Here is a 21063-nt window from a genome sequence, read left to right on the forward strand (position 1 = left end):
GAAGAAATCTATTTCTCTCTCCCAGGGAAGAGTTAGACCCCCACATGGCCTGCCTTGAGGGTTCTCTGACCCCATCATTAATGTCATCAAGACAGTCAGTGGACTGTCATCCCCAACCACTGGGACAATCCAGAAGGCCAGAATATTGTCTTGAGTCCTATATAAATACTGTTTTATAAAGTGGATACATTAACAGCAGGCATTTAACATTGTGATCTGGAGTTGAGCTGCTCTATTGCTAACAAGCATCTAAAATCTGATCACTGAAATACATTTCACTTCCCTTTGAAAGTTGTTTCACTTTACCAAGGAGTAGCTCTACTCCCGTGGCACCTGAGCATTTAACAGCATCACGGTGGATGGAGACCAATCTAGCAAGAACACGGTACAGCCACATCAAGCACAGACCTGTTACTGGTCCAGTGAGAGGAGCAGGCCCTGTGTCTTCTCCAGAGCCTACCAGAGGGCCTGGCACTTAACAGGCAGTAAAGGGCAGGAAATGCTGCTAGGGTGAACTAAACCAAGAGCAAGAGATGCACGGTGCAGGAGTTCAGTAGGAAACAACCTCCAGATGTTAGAGTTTGTGACCCTACCATTCTCCTTTTTTACCCTAAACTGCCTGATTGCCCCCTAGAGGAGGCTGGAGGCTCAAATTAAATACAGAATCTTTTCTGGCTTAGGAATAATCTGGGATACTGCTGTCTCTACCCCTACCTGCCCCCCTCCCCACCCCCACACCCAGTAACAGGGTGGGGAATAAGAGACTGGAGGGTTCAAGGAAGCCACATTTACTGCAGCAGATGCTTTGGTATGTTGGTCACTTTGGTATAGAGAAATAAAGCCAAGCAATGCAGAACCTCTGGTGAAGGGTGCTCCCCAGGCAGGGAACACAATCGGTGTGGGCCGTTCTTTTAACTACACACAGCACCATCCTATCACAATGGATGTGTAGTGAGCAATTCATGATGATGCTTGGTGATCTGTAACACTGTGTCTAATGAGTAAAGGTCAACTGATGAGAAATTGATGGGCTTATCTTTTCCAGGCCGTTAGGTTGATAAAAATGTACTTTTTAACACGTGATTTCATTTTTTTTTTTTTTTCCCTAAGAAGCTCCACATCTGTAAAAGAGGTAAATTAATTATCCTGGTCAACATGAGTTAGAATTCTATTTGAATCTGTAACTTTCCCCACTTTTGTCATCTTATTCCTTTGAGGTTTGCAAAGCAGTCAACATTGATTAGGCACAAAACATTCTAGGAGTGGTCCTGGAAGATAAAAGGTGTCACTGTGGATTATTACAAATATGCTCCAAAACCTTGCTGTCTTCATGCCAGTCCACTAAAAGTATTGATTTGAGATGGAAAGATAGACCAAAATGCCGACTGAAACTATTTCCTCTTATTAACTGAGGTTTCCCTTTCTGTGAAGGAACAATAATGCACCTAAATATGGTGAATTTTTGAGTATTTGCCACCTAACAGAGGATTCAAACTCAATTCTGAGCTAGCTATTTTTAATTATACCGAAGCTATTAAGGTGGTAGCATGTCTAGTCTTTGATGGTATTGTAAGCGAAAGACAACTCTGGAATAGATCCGACAAAGCGAAGAAATGAACCACTGCCTAAAACTACAGGAGATCGTGTGGCTGAGAACAGAGAGTAAAAAGGATTCAAACTGAGAAAAAGAGAGAATTCATTCTGCTTTAGGAAGTGATGGTTTTAAGCACATTAAGAGACTTTTCTGTTACTAAAATACTGATTATGAAAAGAAGAGTAACATTTTAGGTTTTTCAGGTGATAAATTTTATGTCCTTCTTGATCTGTTTTACATTTTCCAGTTCCAGCTTTATGCTGAAACTGAAAAATAATCTACATGAAGTGGCAATAATTAAGACTCATATTTGCCAAAATGATTTAACTTAAAACATTCTTATTAGTGATTCATAATATATTTTGACAGAGCTAAATTCTTTAAAGTGCGTCTCAGAACATGAAGTTCTTATTCTACTTTTGGTCGTAAATTCTTATCTACTACTTCTCCCACCTTCTCGGCTAAAATCCCAATATTTTTTGTCACATCTTTGAGGTGATTCTCATGAAGAAGTTTTTGGGTTAGGTATTTTTCTCTCTTGATCTTGCTCTTTGTGCTTTTTGATACATCTGGAATTGCATACGAAATGAAAAATTTCACAGAGTAGATGACATGCTCCATGACGATGATAAAAGCCAGCTTGGCTGCGATCACGTGCCAGTAGAAGATGTTGTGTTTATACTCTTGTGGGTGTCCAGGAGGATACCGGAAATCACGATACCTGCATGTGGTATGGTTGTCAAGCCCCAAGGATGAATTTCCCCTGCTTTGGCTTTTGAAGTCCATGACGTTGAAGATGGAGAGAGTATTGTTGATGTACCCGTCCATGGTGTAGTGATCATGGTCCCCATAGGGAGGGACAGAGAAGGCCCAGTAATACACCAGGCGGGGGATCATGTCTGAAGTGAAAGCGATGATCATGGCATTGGTCACCACAGCCAGAATTGCTATTCCTTGCATGATGGGCTGCCACGCTCCGATGTCTTGGGCTTTTTCTGGCACCATGCGTCTATACTGGGTAGTCATTTTCCATGCATCCACTCTTACTTCCAATATATTGTTCACCAGAGCCAACAGAGGTGCCAGTGGAAAAGAGGCCACAAATAAGGTGACGAACCCAAACTGAATAATCATTTCAAGATATTCATAAAATAATCCCAGTTTGCCCATGGGCTGCAGGTGGTAGTCCTGTTCCCATCGTGGGGTTATCTTTTCTGATCCTGAAACTGTGCGACACCGTCCAAGTAGATTCATGACCCAGGGAAGCAACACTTCTTGTATGTTATTCCAGATTGCTTTTCCTCCCATGATTATTGTCAGCTGAGTTGTCAGTTCAAGGAGACAGCCACCTGGATCACACTCTTCATTTCTATATTTTCCCAGCCAATAAACTGGATCTCCTGGATAACCTACAAATTTGCCCTTAAAGAAAGCTATGTAGAAACATGAAGAGTAGTAGTTGACAAACTGGAATAAGAACATCTTCATGGTTAGGCTGTTCTCATAATCAGTCTGGGTCCTTGGGAGTTCAAAGTTAGTAATCATGATGGCCACTTTTTCATAAATGGCGTTGAGAATCATGATAATGATGAAGCTGATGATGGAGGCGGTGATGGATGTAGCTGTCTGTGGAGTCAGATACCTCTGGATTGGGTCTGTCCCATTAAAGTGCTTGGGAAGTTGGGCGGAAAATACAATGAACACTGAGAGCCTGTAGACAATGATTCCAATGACTGAAGCGATGATCAATAGGATCCAGAATAAGACAGCACTGGCACAAAGGGCTACACGTATACATTTTCCCCAGACAGTAAAGGGAACACGTTCTTCTTCCTGAGTAATCTCATTTATCACCACATGATTACACCGTGCTTCATACTCAGGTCGGGGTTGTTCTTCCTGCTGTAACTCAACAGTGTCCCATTCATACTCCAGCTCTGCTTGACGCCGCTTCCAAAACTCCAAAAACAGGGTAACCCATACTCCCATAAATACTGCAAAAATTAAGGTTCCAAAACTGTCAAAGATGCACAATTTCCTGGTGGGGAAAGTTCCAGAATTCCTGCTTTTCTTGTTAAGGGAAGTACAAAGCTGGAGTTTGTTCTGAGATGGCTATCCTCTATACCACCAGGAGAAAACTCACAGGAATGCTGTTTCCCTCAAACACAATGAAGGCTCTTCTATTGTCACCAACAAATGTTTCCATCAGAATAGGAACGCACAGGTACTTTTGCTTACATTAAAATGAGTACAATGATCATGAATGAATCAATGACAACGTTGGGTAAAGAAGGGTCTATGCACTAGTTTAGACAAGTTTCATTTCTTTGCTAAGATGTAAATAGTCCATTGCTTCTTGGAAAGTCTTTCAACTAGTTACTAGTTTTTAACTCCTAAAAATCTATAAAGTCAATGGAAAAAGGTGGCATGCAGATAGTATATTAACTTTATGATAGATCATATGAAAAGTAAAGAAGACAGGAACAGGGAAGAAAAAGAAACTATAGGTGGGGGGGGGAAACCTTTTTAAATGCTAAAGAAAATTTTTTTTTTTTTTTAAATTCAGTTTTATTGAGATATATTCACATACCATACGATCATACACAGTGTACAATCAGTTGTTCACAGTACCATCATATGGTTGTACATTCATTACCACATTCAATTTTCGAACATTTTCATTACTCCAAAAAAAATAAAAATAAGAATAAAAATACAAGTTAAAAAGAACACCAAGAACATCCCATCCCCTTAGCCCCCCTTGTTATTCACTTGCAGTTATTAAGAATTACCAGTCAGGAGAAGGAATTTGTGCAAATTACCTTTAAAAATATTCTAATAGCAATATCTAATTTTACTTTTGGATGTTTGCTGAAATAATCTTGCCTAAGTATTTATATGGCTATTTAACCACAGGGATCAATTAAGGGTTTAGCTGAAGATGCAGTATTAGAAATTGAAATGTAAATTGAGAACTCTTGATGATCATATAATATAGAGAAGTTAAAGTGAAAATTCATAATTAAAGAATTTCATTCTTTTTTCTTTTCTGAGGAGCTCTAGGAAGTTAAAAAAATTGCAAAAAGTGTCTTGGTAGATGAGGTAAAAAAGACCAAAAGAACAGAGATACCTTACTCACAACTCTTAGATTACATGGAAAGGAAAGAAAATATATTTAACTTTGAAATATAATGAAATATAATGTTCAATTGTTTTTCCAACTATAAAAGCAAATACATGCTCATTACAAAAAAAAAATTGAAAATTACAAAACTTGGGATCTTACTACCTATAAATAATCACCGATTGTCTTTTTTTATGCATATATGTACATGTATAAATAAATATACATGCTTATTTTTAAATGGGATTATACTGTTAATATAATATATTCACTGTTTCCAGTGAATTTTCCAGTTCATCTCTGGTTATTTCTGTGGGATAAATTTTTTTTTTTTTTTTTTTTATTATTATTTTTTTTTAATCATCATTTTATTGAGATATATTCACATACCACGCAGTCATACAAAACAAATTGTACTTTCGATTGTTTACAGTACCATTACATAGTTGTACATTCATCACCTAAATCAATCCCTGACACCTTCATTAGCACACACACAAAAATAACAAGAATAATAATTAGAGTGAAAAAGAGCAATTGAAGTAAAAAAGAACACTGGGTACCTTTGTCTGTTTGTTTCCTTCCCCTACTTTTCTACACATCCATCCATAAACTAGACAAAGTGGTGTTTGGTCCTTATGGCTTTCCCAATCCCATTGTCACCCCTCATAAGCTACATTTTTATACAACTGTCTTCGAGATTCATGGGTTCTGGGTTGTAGTTTGATAGTTTCAGGTATCCACCACCAGCTACCCCAATTCTTTAGAACCTAAAAAGGGTTGTCTAAAGTGTGCATAAGAGTGCCCACCAGAGTGACCTCTCGGCTCCTTTTGGAATCTCTCTGCCACTGAAGCTTATTTCATTTCCTTTCACATCCCCCTTTTGGTCAAGAAGATGTTCTCCGTCCCACGGTGCCAGGTCTACATTCCTCCCTGGGAGTCATATTCCACGTTGCCAGGGAGATTCACTTCCCTGGGTGTCTGATCCCACGTAGGGGGGAGGGCAGTGATTTCACCTTTCAAGTTGGCTTAGCCAGAGAGAGAGGGCCACATCTGAGCAACAAAGAGGCATTCAGGAGGAGACTCTTAGGCACAAATACAGGGAGGCCTAGCCTCTCCTTTGCAGCAACCGTCTTCCCAAGGGTAAAACTTATGGTACAGGGCTCAACCCATCAAACCACCAGTCCCCTATGTCTGTGGTCATGTTAGCAACCATGGAGGTGGGGTAGGCGAATACCCCTGCATTCTCCACAGGCTCCTCAAGGGGGCACTACATCTTTTTTTTTTTTTTTTTTTTTTTTTCCCTTGTTTGTCTTTTTTCTTTTTTCTTTTTTTTTTTTTTTTAACTTTCCCTTCTTTTTTCAAATCACCTGTATGAAAAAAAAAGTTAAAAAGAAAACAAACATACAATAAAAGAGCATTTCAAAGAGACCATAGCAAGGGAGTAAGAAAAAGACAACTAACCTAAGATAACTGCTTAACTTCCAACATGTTCCTACTTTACCCCAAGAAAGTTACATAATATAGCAACATTTCAGTGAACTTGTTCCTACTACAACCATCAGAAATTAACAGACCATAGTCATTTCTGGGCATCCCCAGAACGTTAAATAGCTTATCTGTTCTTCCTGGATTATTGTTCCCCCTTCCTTAATTGCTCTCTACTGCTAGTTCCCCTACATTCTACATTATAAACCATTTGTTTTACATTTTTCAAAGTTCACATTAGTGGTAGCATATAATATTTCTCTTTTTGTGCCTGGCTTATTTCGCTCAGCATTATGTCTTCAAGGTTCATCCATGTTGTCATATGTTTCACCAGATCGTTCCTTCTTACTGCCGCGTAGTATTCCATCGTGTGTATATACCACATTTTATTTATCCACTCATCTGTTGAAGGACATTTGGGTTGTTTCCATCTCTTGGCAATTGTGAATAATGCTGCTATGAACATTGGCGTGCAGATATCTGTTCGTGTCACTGCTTTCCGATCTTCCGGGTATATACCGAGGAGTGCAATCGCTGGATCGAATGGTAGCTCTATATCTAGTTTTCTAAGGAACTGCCAGACTGACTTCCAGAGTGGCTGAACCATTATACAGTCCCACCAACAATGAATAAGAGTTCCAATTTCTCCACATCCCCTCCAGCATTTGTAGTTTCCTGTTTGTTTAATGGCAGCCATTCTAACCGGTGTTAGATGGTATCTCATTGTGGTCTTAATTTGCATCTCTCTAATAGCTAGTGAAGCTGAACATTTTTTCATGTGTTTCTTGGTCATTTGTATTTCCTCTTCAGAGAACTGTCTTTTCATATCTTTTGCCCATTTTATAATTGGGCTGTCTGTACTATTGTCATTGAGTTGTAGGATTTCTTTGTATATGCAAGATATCAGTCTTTTGTCAGATACATGGTTTCCAAAAATTTTTTCCCATTGAGTTGGCTGCCTCTTTACCTTTTTGAGAAATTCCTTTGAGGTGCAGAAACTTCTAAGCTTGAGGAGTTCCCATTTATCTATTTTCTCTTTTGTTGCTTGTGCTTTGGGTGTAAAGTCTAGGAAGTGGCCTCCTAATACAAGGTCTTGAAGATGTTTTCCTACATTATCTTCTAGGAGTTTTATGGTACTTTCTTTTATATTGAGATCTTTGGTCCATTTTGAGTTAATTTTTGTGTAGGGGGTGAGGTAGGGGTCCTCTTTCATTCTTTTGGATATGGATATCCAACTCTCCCAGCCCCATTTGTTGAAAAGACCATTATGGCTCAGTTCGGTGACTTTGGGGGCCTTATCAAAGATCAGTCGGCCATAGATCTGAGGGTCTATCTCTGAATTCTCAATTCGATTCCATTGATCTATATGTCTATCTTTGTGCCAGTACCATGCTGTCTTGGCAACTGTGGCTTTATAATAAGCTTCAAAGTCAGGGAGTGTAAGTCCTCCCACTTCGTTTTTCTTTTTTAGAGTGTCTTTAGCAATTCGAGGCATCTTCCCTTTCCAAATAAATTTGATAACTAGCTTTTCCAAGTCTGCAAAGTAGGTTGTTGGAATTTTGATTGGGATTGCATTGAATCTGTAGATGAGTTTGGGTAGAATTGACATCTTAATGACATTTAGCCTTCCTATCCATGAACATGGAATATTTTTCCATCTTTTAAGGTCCCCTTCTATTTCTTTTAGTAGAGTTATGTAGTTTTCTTTGTATAGGTCTTTTACATCTTTGGTTAAGTTGATTCCTAGGTACTTGATTTTTTTAGTTGCTATTGAAAATGGTATCTTTTTCTTGAGTGTCTCTTCAGTTTGTTCATTTCTAGCATATAGAAACATTACTGACTTATGTGCATTAATCTTGTATCCCGCTACTTTGCTAAATTTGTTTATTAGCTCTAGTAGGTGTATCGTTGATTTCTCAGGGTTTTCTAGATATAAGATCATATCATCTGCAAACAATGACAGTTTTACTTCTTCTTTTCCAATTTGGATGCCTTTTATTTCTTTGTCTTGCCGGATTGCCCTGGCTAGCACTTCCAGCACAATGTTGAATAACAGTGGTGACAGCGGGCATCCTTGTCTTGTTCCTGATCTTAGAGGGAAGGCTTTCAGTCTCTCACCATTGAGTACTATGCTGGCTGTGGGTTTTTCATATATGCTCTTTATCATGTTGAGGAAGTTTCCTTCAATTCCTACCTTTTGAAGTGTTTTTATCAAAAAGGGATGTTGGATTTTGTCAAATGCTTTTTCAGCATCTATTGAGATGATCAATTGATTTTTCCCTTTCGAGTTTTTAATGTGTTGTAATACATTGATTGTTTTTCTGATGTTGAACCATCCTTGCATGCCTGGAATGAACCCCACTTGGTCATGGTGTATGATTTTTTTAATGTGTCTTTGGATTCGATTTGCAAGTATTTTGTTGAGGATTTTTGCATCTATATTCATTAGGGAGATTGGCCGGTAGTTTTCCTTTTTTGTAGCATCTTTGCCTGGTTTTGGTATTAGATTGATGTTAGCTTCATAAAATGAGTTAGGTAGTGTTCCATTTTTTTCAATGTTTTGAAAGAGTTTGAGTAAGATTGGTGTCAGTTCTTTCTGGAAAGTTTGGTAGAATTCCCCTGTGAAGCCATCTGGCCCTGGGCATTTATTTGTGGGAAGATTTTTGATGACTGATTGGATCTCTTTGCTTGTGATGGGTTGGTTGAGGTCTTCTATTTCTTCTCTGGTCAGTCTAGGTTGTTCATATGTTTCCAGGAAATTGTCCATTTCTTCTACATTATCCAGTTTGTTGCCATACAGTTGTTCATAATATCCTCTTATAATTTTTTTAATTTCTTCAGGATCTGCAGTTATGTCACCTTTTTCATTCATTATTTTGTTTATATGGGTCTTCTCTCTTTTTGATTTTGTCAGTCTAGCTAGGGGCTTGTCAATCTTGTTGATCTTCTCAAAGAACCAACTTTTGGTGATATTTATCCTTTCTATTGTTTTTTTGTTCTCTATGTCATTTATTTCTGCTTTAATCCTTGTTATTTCTTTTCTTCTACTTGGCTTAGGATTGGTTTGCTGTTCATTTTCTAGCTTCTTCAGTTGATCCATTAGTTCTTTGATTTTGGCTCTTTCTTCCTTTTTAATATATGCGTTTAGTGCTATAAATTTCCCCCTTAGCACTGCTTTTGCTGCATCCCATAGGTTTTGGTATGTTGTGTTCTCATTTTCATTCGTCTCTATATATTTAGCAATTTCTCTTGCTATTTCTTCTTTAACCCACTGATTGTTTAGGAGTGTGTTGTTTAACCTCCAGGTATTTGTGAATTTTCTAAGTCTCTGATGGTTATTGACTTCTAATTGTATTCCATTGTGGTCAGAGAATGTGCTTTGAATAATTTCAATCTTTTTAAATTTACTGAGGCTTGTTTTATGTCCCAGCATATGATCTATTCTGGAGAAAGTTCCGTGAGCACTAGAAAAGTATGTGTATCCTTGTGATTTGGGATGTAATGTCCTGTAGATGTCTGTTAAATCTAATTCATTTATCAGATTGTTTAGGTTTTCAATTTCCTTATTGGTCTTCTGTCTGGTTGATCTATCTATAGGAGAGAGTGATGTGTTGAAGTCTCCCACAATTATTGTGGAAACATCAATTGCTTCCTTTAGTTTTGCCAATGTTTCTCTCATGTATTTTGTGGCACCTTGATTGGGTGCATAGACATTTACGATTGTTATTTCTTCTTGCTGAATTGCCCCTTTTATTAGTATGTAGTGGCCTTCTTTGTCTCTCAAAACATCCCTGCATTTGAAGTCTATTTTATCTGAGATTAATATTGCTACACCTGCTTTCTTTTGGCTGTAGCTTGCATGAAATATTTTTTTCCATCTTTTCACTTTCAATTTCTTTGTGTCCCTGTGTCTAAGATGAGTCTCTTGTATGCAACATATTGATGGTTCATTTTTTTTGATCCATTCTGCGAATCTATATCTTTTAATTGGGGAGTTTAATCCATTTACATTCAACGTTAAAACCGTGAAGGCATTTCTTGAATCGGCCATCTTATCTTTTGGATTATGTTTGCCATATTTTTCCCTCTCTCTATTAATATCCTTTATTGTACCCATACCGAATCTCTTTAGTACTGAACCTTTCTCCAAGTCTCTCTGTCCTGTCTTTGTTTCTCTGTCTGTAGGGCTCCCTTTAGTATCTCCAGTAGGGCAGGTCTCTTGTTAGCAAATTCTCTCAACATTTCTTTGTCTGTGAAAAATTTAAGCTCTCCCTCAAATTTGAAGGAGAGCTTTGCTGGATAAAGTATTCTTGGCTGGAAATTCCTCTCTCTCAGAATTTTAAATATATCGTGCCATTGCCTTCTCGCCTCCATGGTGGCTGCTGAGTAGTCACTACTTAGTCTTATGCTGTTTCCTTTGTATGTGGTGAATTGCTTTTCTCTTGCTGCTTTCAGAACTTGCTCCTTCTCTTCTGTGTTTGACAGTGTGATCAGTATATGTCTCGGAGTGGGTTTTTTTGGATTTATTCTATTTGGAGTTCGCTGAGCATTTATGATTTGTGTATTTATGTTGTTTAGAAGATTTGGGAAGTTTTCCCCAACAATTTCTTTGAATACTCTTCCTAGACCTTTACCCTTTTCTTCCCCTTCTGGGACACCAATGAGTCTTATATTCGGACGCTTCATATTATCTATCATATCCCTGAGGTCCATTTCGAGTTTTTCAATTTTTTTCCCCATTCTTTCTTTTATGCTTTCATTTTCCATTCTGTCATCTTCCAGGTCACTGATTCGTTGTTCAACTTCCTCTAGTCTTGTCCTATGAGTGTCCAGAATCTTTTTAATTTGGTCAACAGTTTCTTTAATTTCCATAAGATCATCCATTTTTTTATTTAGTCTTGCAATGTCTTCTTTATGCTCTTCTAGGGTCTTCTTGATTTCCTTCATATCCCGTACTAGGGTCTCATTGTTCATCTTTAGTTCTTTGAGTAGCTGCTCTAGGTGTGTCTCTTCTGGTCTTTTGATTTGGGTGCTTGGGCTTGGGTTATCCATATCGTCTGGTTTTTTCATATGCTTTATAATTTTCTGTTGTTTTTGGCCTCGTGGCATTTGCTGTCCTTGATAGGGTTCTTTTAGGGTTTGTAGACCAGTTGAAGTCCTTATCTCTAATTTATCAGATCTACAGCTTCGTGGAGTACACTTTCTCTAACTAACCAGCAGGTGGCGTCCACGAGCCACCTGTTCTCCACAAGCCAGATCTCCCCTGCTTAGCCTTTTTGGTGAGTGGGGGAGTGAGTCTTGTGGGGCCCAATTGGTGTCCCAAGCTTGCGTGTGTAGTTGGTGTTGCCTGCCCTGTATGTGGGGCGTGTTTCTGGGCAGTCGGGGAGGGGGGGTGGCCCTAACAATCAAATCTCCCTGATGATCCTAGAGTTTTAAAGCTACTGCAATAGTCTAATCCTTCAGTTCAGTCCTGCCACAGTTTGTCTCTGCCACTGACCCACAAGTCTTTGGTATTGGCGTATGGCTCCTGAGACTTGCAAGTGGGCCCCTCTTCCAGGCTGTGCACCCCGGGTCCTCTGTTGAGGGATGACTGTGCTATGTCACAGGTGAGTGCCGTCCCCCCAGGGCAGTTCTGGGCTGCTGGGCTGTGTTGGGAGGCTCCCAGTCTGCTCAAATGATGGCTGAATGGGGCTCTGTTAATTCACACTGCTCCCCCTTCCCAGCTCTGGGACATTCAGCTGAGGTTGCAGGGAAGGCTAATGTCCACGCCCAGTTTTGTGGTGTGTGCCTGTTATTTGAAGCACTTCCGTCACACTGGGTTGTCTGGGGCAGCTCTGGGCTATGGGGCTGGCGATGGGCAGGAGTGTTTCCTGTCCACCAGGATGGTGGCTGTGAGCGGACACCCCCCTTTTCTTGGGAAGTTGTGTTGTTTAGTGAATTTTCTCAGCCACTGGATTATTGCCTTTTGTCTCAGAGCTCTCTTATTTCTGCTCTTGACTTGACGTGCCCAAATTTCAATTCTTTGAAGCTTTCTGTATTGAGCTTCTTAGAGTAATTGTTTTAGAAAAAGCAAAAAGGATTTAAAAAAAAAAAAAAAAAAAAAAAACGGCCCTCCTCAGAGATCTAATGGGTTATTGAAATGCTAATAGACAAAGCAACCAGGGCCATTAAGGAAAGGTGCCCTGGGCAGAGAGATCAGCCTTGCTTCGGGATTTGCATATGCACCTCAAGGCCTGATCTCTGCCCTTCCCCTTTCTGTGTTCACCAGAACTCCAAAAATCCTCTGCTTTTACTTTGGAGCTTCTCGTGTTGTTTTCCTTCTATGCCCGTCTCCTCTCTGCTGGGCTGGCTGCTCTCAGAGTCTCTGGTATCTGGCCTCAGTCTATCTATGGTTGGAGTTTGAATCAGTAGAATGAGTTTCCGATGAGAGCAGCCACTGCAATTCTCCCTTCTCCTTCCTGGAGCTGACAGCCCCTCCTCCCCCGGGACTGAGCCTGGCAGGGAGGGGCGCAGGTCCCCTGGCCGCAAAAACTTACAGATTTCGCTGATCTCAGCAGTTCCACGTTTTCATGAGTGTTGTATGAAGTATGCCCAAAGACAGATTGCTCTGTGGTGTCCAGTCCACGCAGTTCCTGGCTTTTTACCTACTTTCCTGGAGGAGTAACTAAAACATACAGCTCACCAGTCTGCCATCTTGCCCCGCCTCTCTGCCATCTTGCCCCGCCTCTCCAATTGTTTTACCTTAATGCATGCCCCTGGGGAAGAGACGTTTGACAGAGAGTACCTCACATTTGTATAGAGTTTTACACTTTTCTAGGTGCTTTCTCATACTTTTTTTCATTTTATTCTCACAACTAGCCTGCAAAGTTGGCAGGACACTGATTCTTACATTTATTGTATCGATGTGGCAACTAAGGTCTGGAGAGAGAAATTACTTATCCAATGTCACACATCTAGTTAGTGGCAAAGCAGATCTAGAACCTGAGTCTTCTGATTCCTGTTTCCATGCAAATCTGCCATGTACTTGTTTCACTTGCTGTCTATGGGGAAAATGCTAGCACAGGAGTATCTCTCACATGATTCCCTGGGCTCCTGCCTAGAAAGCTCAGCTTCTCTTTACCATCCTGCCATACCCCACTCCCCATCAGATGTTTCCAGTAGCTTGATCTTTTTGTGTCTTGTTTCCTAAATGCTTGTGCCTGGTTGTCACTCTCTTGCCAACCCTTCTGTGCCTTTGTATGGGCTCACTGATGCCCACTGAATAAATGCTCCTATGCCCTCTCCCACATCCCCAATTAAATTGCAACTCAAGGTTTTGCTCCTTCAGGAAACTTTCCAGAGAGGCTGGAGACATAAAGCCTGTGACAAGGGGGAGGAATTCGGGGGGAATTTTGTTCTCTTTTAATTTTAATTGCTTTATTTTTCCTAGAAGGAGAATAGAGCAGGCTCATTCTCAACTGTCAGTTCTCAGCTCTTTGAGGAGGTGATCCTCAGAGATCTTCCCTGGGCAAACAATTTAACATAGGCTATTCTATTACTCTATCTCACAGCATCCTATTCTGTTCTTTCTTTCCAATTACCACAATTAATTTTTAATTGATTTGTTTCTGTTTGCTTATTCTTGTGTTCCCCCACTATATGGTAACATATAGTGGTGCTAGGGACTTTATTCACTATTGTAGTCTGAGAGCCCAATCCTAGAGCCTAATGCATAGTAGGGGTTCAATAACTTTTTGTAGAAGGAATAAATTGAAGATTCAAAGGCAGATATATAAGTGAAGGGGGCATCCCTAATACCTCCTAATACCTCAAGCATATCATCTTATTTAATCTTCACAATAGCCCAGTGAGGTAGGTTCTGTTATTATGGGTAAGGAAACAGGCTCACAAAAGTGAATAAACCTATCTAGGGACACAGCTAGAAATGATTAGACCAGAATTCAAGTCTGGATCAGGCTGACTCTAGAGCCCAGGCTCTTATCCACTAAAGTATACTGTCTCTTTGGGAAGTGTGTTAGGTGGAATTGCATAATAAGCAGGATGCTCACTCCTGTGTGTCAGAAGGCACCTTCAAAAGGTGCAGAATCAAAGCCAGATCAGGGCTTTGGGAAAGGCATATATTCTGAGGTTTTGACAAACATCCCTCAGCCAGGTCTCTGACTTTCCAGGTTTCTCTCCTGCTTACATTTCCTTCAGCTTTTTCTGCTTTAGAAGTGACCTTTGCAAGCCGCCTGCATTCAGCTGTGCAAGCTGTACACCGCACAATTCTGGTAGCACCCTTCCCAGCATATGTGGTAGTCCAGTTTGTATGGTGCTGAGGCCCACTGAACTGCTTGTCATCTTTTCTGAGGTATCCAGAGATATAAATGGAGACCTTGAGACAAGGAGGCATGGATTGTTCTTTCTGCTTGCATCTGTATTCGGGGAATGGGGGAACCTTTTCCTTTGGGAGGACAGCAGGAATCAGAAGGGGTGAGACTGGTAGTTTGCTGACCTCGACCTGCAGTTTTAAGAAATAACAGGACTAAGCTAAGTTGGGCTTCCATTTCTGAGCCTGGGCAGAAGAGAAGTGTATGCTTTATCACTTGGCACATGGGAAAATCTACAGATCCTTCTCTACCAGGATTGTTAACAGTCTTGTGACTTGGGTAGTCATAATATGTGTCTTCTAACTTCTTGCCTCACTTGTCAGGAACTGTAAATTTCCACAGCCATACCTGTATCTTCTAAATAGCCTCAGGAGTCACTGGACCTGAGTTCACCCTGGTCTAATTCCTCACATGTAGCAGACTCTCAAGTTCTTGTGGAAAGAATGAATGAACAAACAAACTTGCCATGTGACCCTGGACAATTCTCTTAATCTTTGGAAATCTGTTTCTTCATCTGGGACATGAAGATAGTAATGCCTATTTTCACAGTGTTCTTGTAAGAATCAAATAAGACAATACATGCAAATGTGCTTTGGAATATATAAAGTACTGTATAAACTATAATTAGGACATCCACCATCTATGCAGATTTTCTTTCAGTTAGAAAATGTCCCTAGTCACTGCCGTAGAAATGTTTTGATATCCAAATACTAAATACTTGCAGTAGGTAAAAATTCACATTATGTTTTTTTAAACATGGCTGACTAACTATAGATGAGAGCTTTTCCTAAGCTTCTCATTATCAATCAGTAAAAAGGTATTTACTAAGTACCTACTCTGTGTCCCACAGTTTACAAGGCATAAAAGGGAATATAAAGAAACACTGAATCAGAGACCTTGCCTTCACCGAGCTTCAGTCTACAAACGTAGTAAAGGGACATATTTTGAAACAACTAAGGCCTGCAAGACAAACCTGGCATGCCACTTATTTTCTGTATGGCCTGCGAGCTAAGAATGAGTTTTACATTTTTAAATGGTTGAAAAAAATCAATAGAAAAATAATATTTTATGACACGTGGAAATCATTTGAATTGCAAATTTCAGTGTCCATAAATAAAGTTTTATTGGCACATAGCCAGATCCATCTCTTATGTATTGTCTATGGCTGCTTTTGTGTTACAACAGCAGAGTTGGGTAGTTGTGGCAGACACCTAGCCCAAAAATCCTAAAATATTCACTATGTACTCCTTTACCAAAAATCATTTGTTGCCAACGTCTGAATTAAAGGGATAATAAGTTTAGGTTTGGTCAGCTTTGTCAGTCTCTGTCTTCGTATTTAAAAATATTCTGGGAAGTCGTATGCATTAAACATTCATTAATTTGTTCATTTATTCATTGAATATTAAGTGACAGCCTCCTATGTGCCGAAGAATGTATTCAGGTTAAGGATGGAGGGACTTCAGCATAAAATATCTGAGTTGGTTTGTTCACCTGCATGAAATGTATGAAATAAAGTATTAAAAGAAAAACCCTGTGGCATAACCTCCTAAAGGATCCTTCAGGTAAGGGAAACTTCTATTCTTTAGGGCTAGGCCAATGAGAACTGTGATGGGATCATTTGAGAGGCTCCTAATCCCAGCTGTCCAAACCGTCATTAGTAATTGGCATTGATTTCCTATTGAGTGAGGAATCCTACAATACTTTCTTTTACCTCACTATGGGAGATTCCTGAGGAGGGACTTTGAGATAAATACATTTCCCATTATGTCTTTTGTGATTAGCTCACAATTTTACAGGCCCAGGCATTTCTCAAATGCTCAGGGGAACTTGGGAAAAAGGACAGAGGGAAAAGCAAAATCCTGTGAGGGAAGAAAAGGGGAAAAAAAGAGAAACATTCTTTTCCCATTTTTACTCTTAGAGATCTTCTGTTTTCCTCTTTTGAACAAAAGCAGGTTTATCTTGACAGCTCAGATAATGTAGTTCTGTTTTCAGATCTCAAAGAAAAGGCAGGGCAATACAGTAGCTTGTGACCTCTGATGTTCCTTCTGGGTATTTTGACTTCTGCTTGTGGCTAAAGGGTACCTCCTGGCCCAAGCTGCTTCTCACACTGAGCTGGGCTATGGCCCAGGGCCACAGTGACCGTAGGAAGGGAGAGAGAGGGGCCTTATTAACATTAATAACTCAAAACTCTTGTTTAGTTTTTAAACCTCAAGCTGGTCAGGAATTACAGGACATTTCTATCACGTATCTTTCCAGTCAACTGATTCCTGGCACCCAGAACAAGGATAATGGGAATATGACAGAAACCAAGAACAATCACACTCCCCAACAATGGAACAAATCCCATTCCCCAACGATGACCTTTGGACCATGGACATTTGCTTTTGCCACAAATGGAATTGGTAGCTTATGAGGAGAACAACCAGAGATCAATCCTTAGGAAAGCCATGCTTGAATCTCAGCTCTAAAATCTTTTGAAATATAAACACAGTAATTACCGGATTATCAAAGGAGGTCATGATCCCCGCAAAAATGTTAAGAACCATCTTGAGGTAAAGGAATGAAATGCAAACAGTGGAATTTGAAACTGTATTTCCATGATTGTAGACTCTATGAGAATGGGGACTGGATCTGTCTTGTTCACCTGTCACCTATTGTATCTGCAATGCCAAAAATGCAGTGAGGTACATAGTAGTTTCTCAATAAATATTTGGCAGTTTCCTTCATTTATCCACTCAAGAAATATTTACTGTTAATTTATTGTTAAGTTAGTGAATGAAAGAGTAAAGGACATCAGTGACCAGATGGGGAGAGGTATTCTTTGGGCATTAGGCCCTTCTTGTCACTTGCATGTTTGGTCCTGTTTCTGTTTGAGTTACCCAAGTTAGAGTCTCCAGGACAACTACTGACATTCATGATAAGCATCTGGGATAGGTGAATCTGATGTACAGAGGAACAGTTCACGCATCTGCCCTGTGTGGTAGCCCTTTAGCACAAGCGGGTGGGTTGGGGTGGGAAACAGGGCTCCACTTCCCTTCATTTTCCCTCTTCCAATTCCCATGTGCATCTTTTTCAGATGCCAAAATCATTACCAGGAAGCAGCAGGCATGAAAGTAACCCTGAGCAGTTTTGAGATGATGTAGAGCTCTTGTCTCCAGCAGATGCGGACTCTCAGACAGCTTGCTGACAAAACCACAAGTGGGCATCAGTGTAGAATGGATGAGAAATCCATTTTTGTGTCAGACCACCAGGGGGAAGGCCAGGCCAGGCCCAGGCAGGATGCCAAGGTCTGAAAAGTCAGCCTTTGGTGCCATCTGCAGTGTTAGCAAGAGAGAATGTTCCTCCCTTGAAGCTGGATGTTGGATAGTCCATTTGCTGATGTGGATATAATGTGAAAAATGGCTTTAGGCATGCACGAGCTGTCTGGGAAAAAAACAGTGTTGAGATGTCCCAAGGCAGGATGTGTACAGTAATTTGAAGGAGTTCTAGTCATGCAAATGAGCTTGGTAGTTCAGACCTTTGTGCCCTCTGTGGGCATTGTGATCTCAGGTGGGTTGTCTGTTTGTTCACTGGGGAGGCTGGGGACATTAAGGGCAGAGCTGAGAAGAAACTGGCTGTTTAGAGGTCTGCTGGGCACATGCTAATGGAAAAGAGAATTTGTGTGTGTGTGTGTTTGGTGGTGGTAGGGGTACTTAGCTCAGGGAAATGGAATAAGGCACTTAGTCTCCAGAATCAAGGGAAAGGCTCCTTAGAGGATCCCAGTGGCAGAAGCCAGGGACAGCCATGGAGGCAGTCAACCAATAGGAAAGATGAAGCTGGGGAAGTCTGAGGCTGGGTGGCGGTGGTGGGGTGTGTGCATCAGGGATTGGAGACCTGGAATGGAGGCAGGAAAGGAGGAAGTGTGGCATCATGATTACTTTGGATCAGACAGACCTGTCAGTGCCCTTATTAACAGTGTGCCCTTAAACAAGTCACTTTAATCTCTGTGCCTCAGTTTCCTCATTATTGATTAATAATAGTACTTACCTCTAGGGTTGTTGTAAGGATTTAATGAGGTAATATGCATGGTGCTTATTATAAAAAGTGCTTAGTAAAGTATATGGCAAAGTACTCAATAAATGGGGGTTATTATTAATAGTAGTTATAATAATAGAAAGCACTTAGCTCAGCACCTGGCATATAAGACTTGCTTATATGCCAGATATTCTTATTCATTGAATTCTTATTCTTACTGACTTCTCTACACCTTAGGGAAGTGAGAAAGACCTCAGCTTGGGCCTGGTGATGGAGGCATGTGGATTGTCAGGATAGGGCAGACAGACTTCATCTCCTGTTATTATTTTTCTAAAGGCAGACTCTGAACTTTGCCATCCATCATGCCTCCTCATTGCTGGGGCATACTCCCATTGGCTCAGGGAGGACTTCATTACCATTTGAGAAGATATTTTCATGGGGGAATTGAAAGATGAGAGGCAGAAATGCGTAAGACCAACCCCTGCACTCTCATTGCTTCCATTACACCAGACCAATCCCTGCTGGTGTGCAAAAGCTATTTCTGTACCAGAAGTGAAATCTGAAATCCCCCCTTCACCATCATTTTCTGTCTTTCCAAATTTGACCCATCATTCATGACTCAGCTCAACTTGTTCTTCCCAAATCAGCCTCATGAGATAGGTACCAGTTGAGGTGCAGCCAGAAAAACAGAAAACATTCTAGGTCTAGCAAACATAGGAGTTTTAATATAGGGATTGGTTACAAAGATGATGAAAGGCTGAGAAGCCAAACAGGGGTCAGCAAGACAACCTAGAGATTAGCAACAGGAAGCCCCTCTTATCTCCAGCGTTGGAGGGACGACAAGAAGACAGAAGTGTTTCCCGAGAAGAAGTGGTGTTCTCAGAGCCCAGAGACTGGGGCTATCTGGCTGGATCTAGAGCCAAGATGTGGGCTGCTCTGCAAAAGCTGGAGCCAAGGAGGGAAAGGCTGTTTGGGGGTAGCAAGAGGTGAGTCCCAGAGGAGATACAGCTGCTGCTGGAGGTGCCCAGAAAGTGAGGATGGGGATGGGGAAGAACTATCCTAGTTTCTCCACTCCTCCTACATTCTGGTTGGTGAAAACAACCCAGAAGTCTGAGGGCAAGGGACTGTAGGAAATGTAGTTCTCTTGATACAGAGTCAACCAGGAAATGGGCTGGAAATGGATCTGAGAGTAATAAGCAGCTGGCAAGCCTAATTATCATCCCCATTTTACAGAGAAGTCAAATGAGACAGTAAGTGGCAGTCCAGGATTCAAATCCAGCAGTCTGACTACTTCTGAGCCCATGCTCACTTTAACCACTATACTATACTCATGGTAATAGCACTACTGTTATTTTACTTCTGTCAGACTTTTCCCTCTAAACTAGACTTCAAGCTCCCTAAGGGTATTGACTGTATCTTTACCTTTATATCCCTGACAACACCTAGCCCTGTGTCTTTATAGAACCTAGCAAAATACATATATAGGTTTTTCATTGAAATGTGATTATCAGCAAGTTTTCATAGGTTCCACATCACCCAAGGCAGGACACTATTAAAATGTCCTCTGTGGTTCTGAAACTTTGCATTTTTCTTAGTGAAATGTAGTGATCCCTGATCAGATTCCAGATGATGATTTGGCAACAGGGAAAAGCACAAGCTGTGATGTGAAAAATCAGTATCTACATTGCTTGAGGGCATCTCAAAGGAAAGAGACAGTTATTAAAATGTGAAATAGCTCTGTTCCAAAGTCATTAAAGTCATACAGCTTGAATTGAGCAACTCCTTCACCTGGAAAAAGGCTATATATTCCTTAGATGACTTATAGCAAGATTTGGACTGTTCTGTGGGGCTGAAAGCTGGCAAAGTTTATGTTTTGTTCTGTTTTCCTAAGAAACAGCTCTTTGGAGCTAAGAGATGGACAAAGATACGTCAGATGAAGACATATCCTGGAAGAAATTAGGGCAAATGTAGAGCCCTTTGTCCCCTCAAAATTATAACGGAATCTTTATTCACAGGAAATGGCAGAAGAAAGAGACTGTACAGTCCAGAGTTGTGGTAAAACTAGGGAAGGAAAAAAGGTGGGCTAGGGACCCGGTAGTGAAATTGCAGCTTAGGTGCTTCCTGACCTTGAGGGAAGTGTCTGTATGATAGTGTTGTGATTCTGTGTGCACATCTTGGGGTTAGACTACCTCAGTTCAAATCCACACTCTACCACTCGCTAGCATATGACCTCATCACTCTACTGGGAAAAATATAGTAATATAATATAGTACATTATATTGTTTTTTCTCCTACTTCTCTGGTTGTTCCTTTTTAGTCTCCGTGGGTCATCTTTCCAATGTCTAAACATTGGAGTGTCTCATTTTAATACCTCTTCTCTTTTCATCCATTCTCATTCTCTTAGTGATCTCATCTAGCCCCATGGATTTAAATATCTTGCACATGCTGATGAATCCCAAATCTCTATCTCCATC

General features: G+C 40.5%; 2 protein-coding genes across 2 annotated transcripts in view; both read right to left on the reverse strand.

Moving 5' to 3' along the window:
* Window positions 1-21063, reverse strand: part of TRPC5 (transient receptor potential cation channel subfamily C member 5) — a 252581-nt gene that overhangs the window by 86471 nt on the left and 145047 nt on the right. The gene's annotated exons all lie outside the window — the stretch shown is intronic.
* On the reverse strand, window positions 1064-17121 carry LOC119523264 (anoctamin-6-like). The gene is made up of 3 exons (XM_037822034.1): window positions 17074-17121; window positions 14392-14706; window positions 1064-3664 (listed from the first exon to the last, which is right to left on the reverse strand). The coding sequence occupies exons 1-3, from the start codon at window positions 17119-17121 to the stop codon at window positions 2003-2005; spliced, it is 2025 nt and encodes a 674-aa protein (XP_037677962.1). The 3' UTR covers window positions 1064-2002.

The sequence above is a fragment of the Choloepus didactylus genome, chromosome X (genome assembly GCF_015220235.1).
Source record: "Choloepus didactylus isolate mChoDid1 chromosome X, mChoDid1.pri, whole genome shotgun sequence".
NCBI lineage: Eukaryota > Metazoa > Chordata > Mammalia > Pilosa > Megalonychidae > Choloepus > Choloepus didactylus.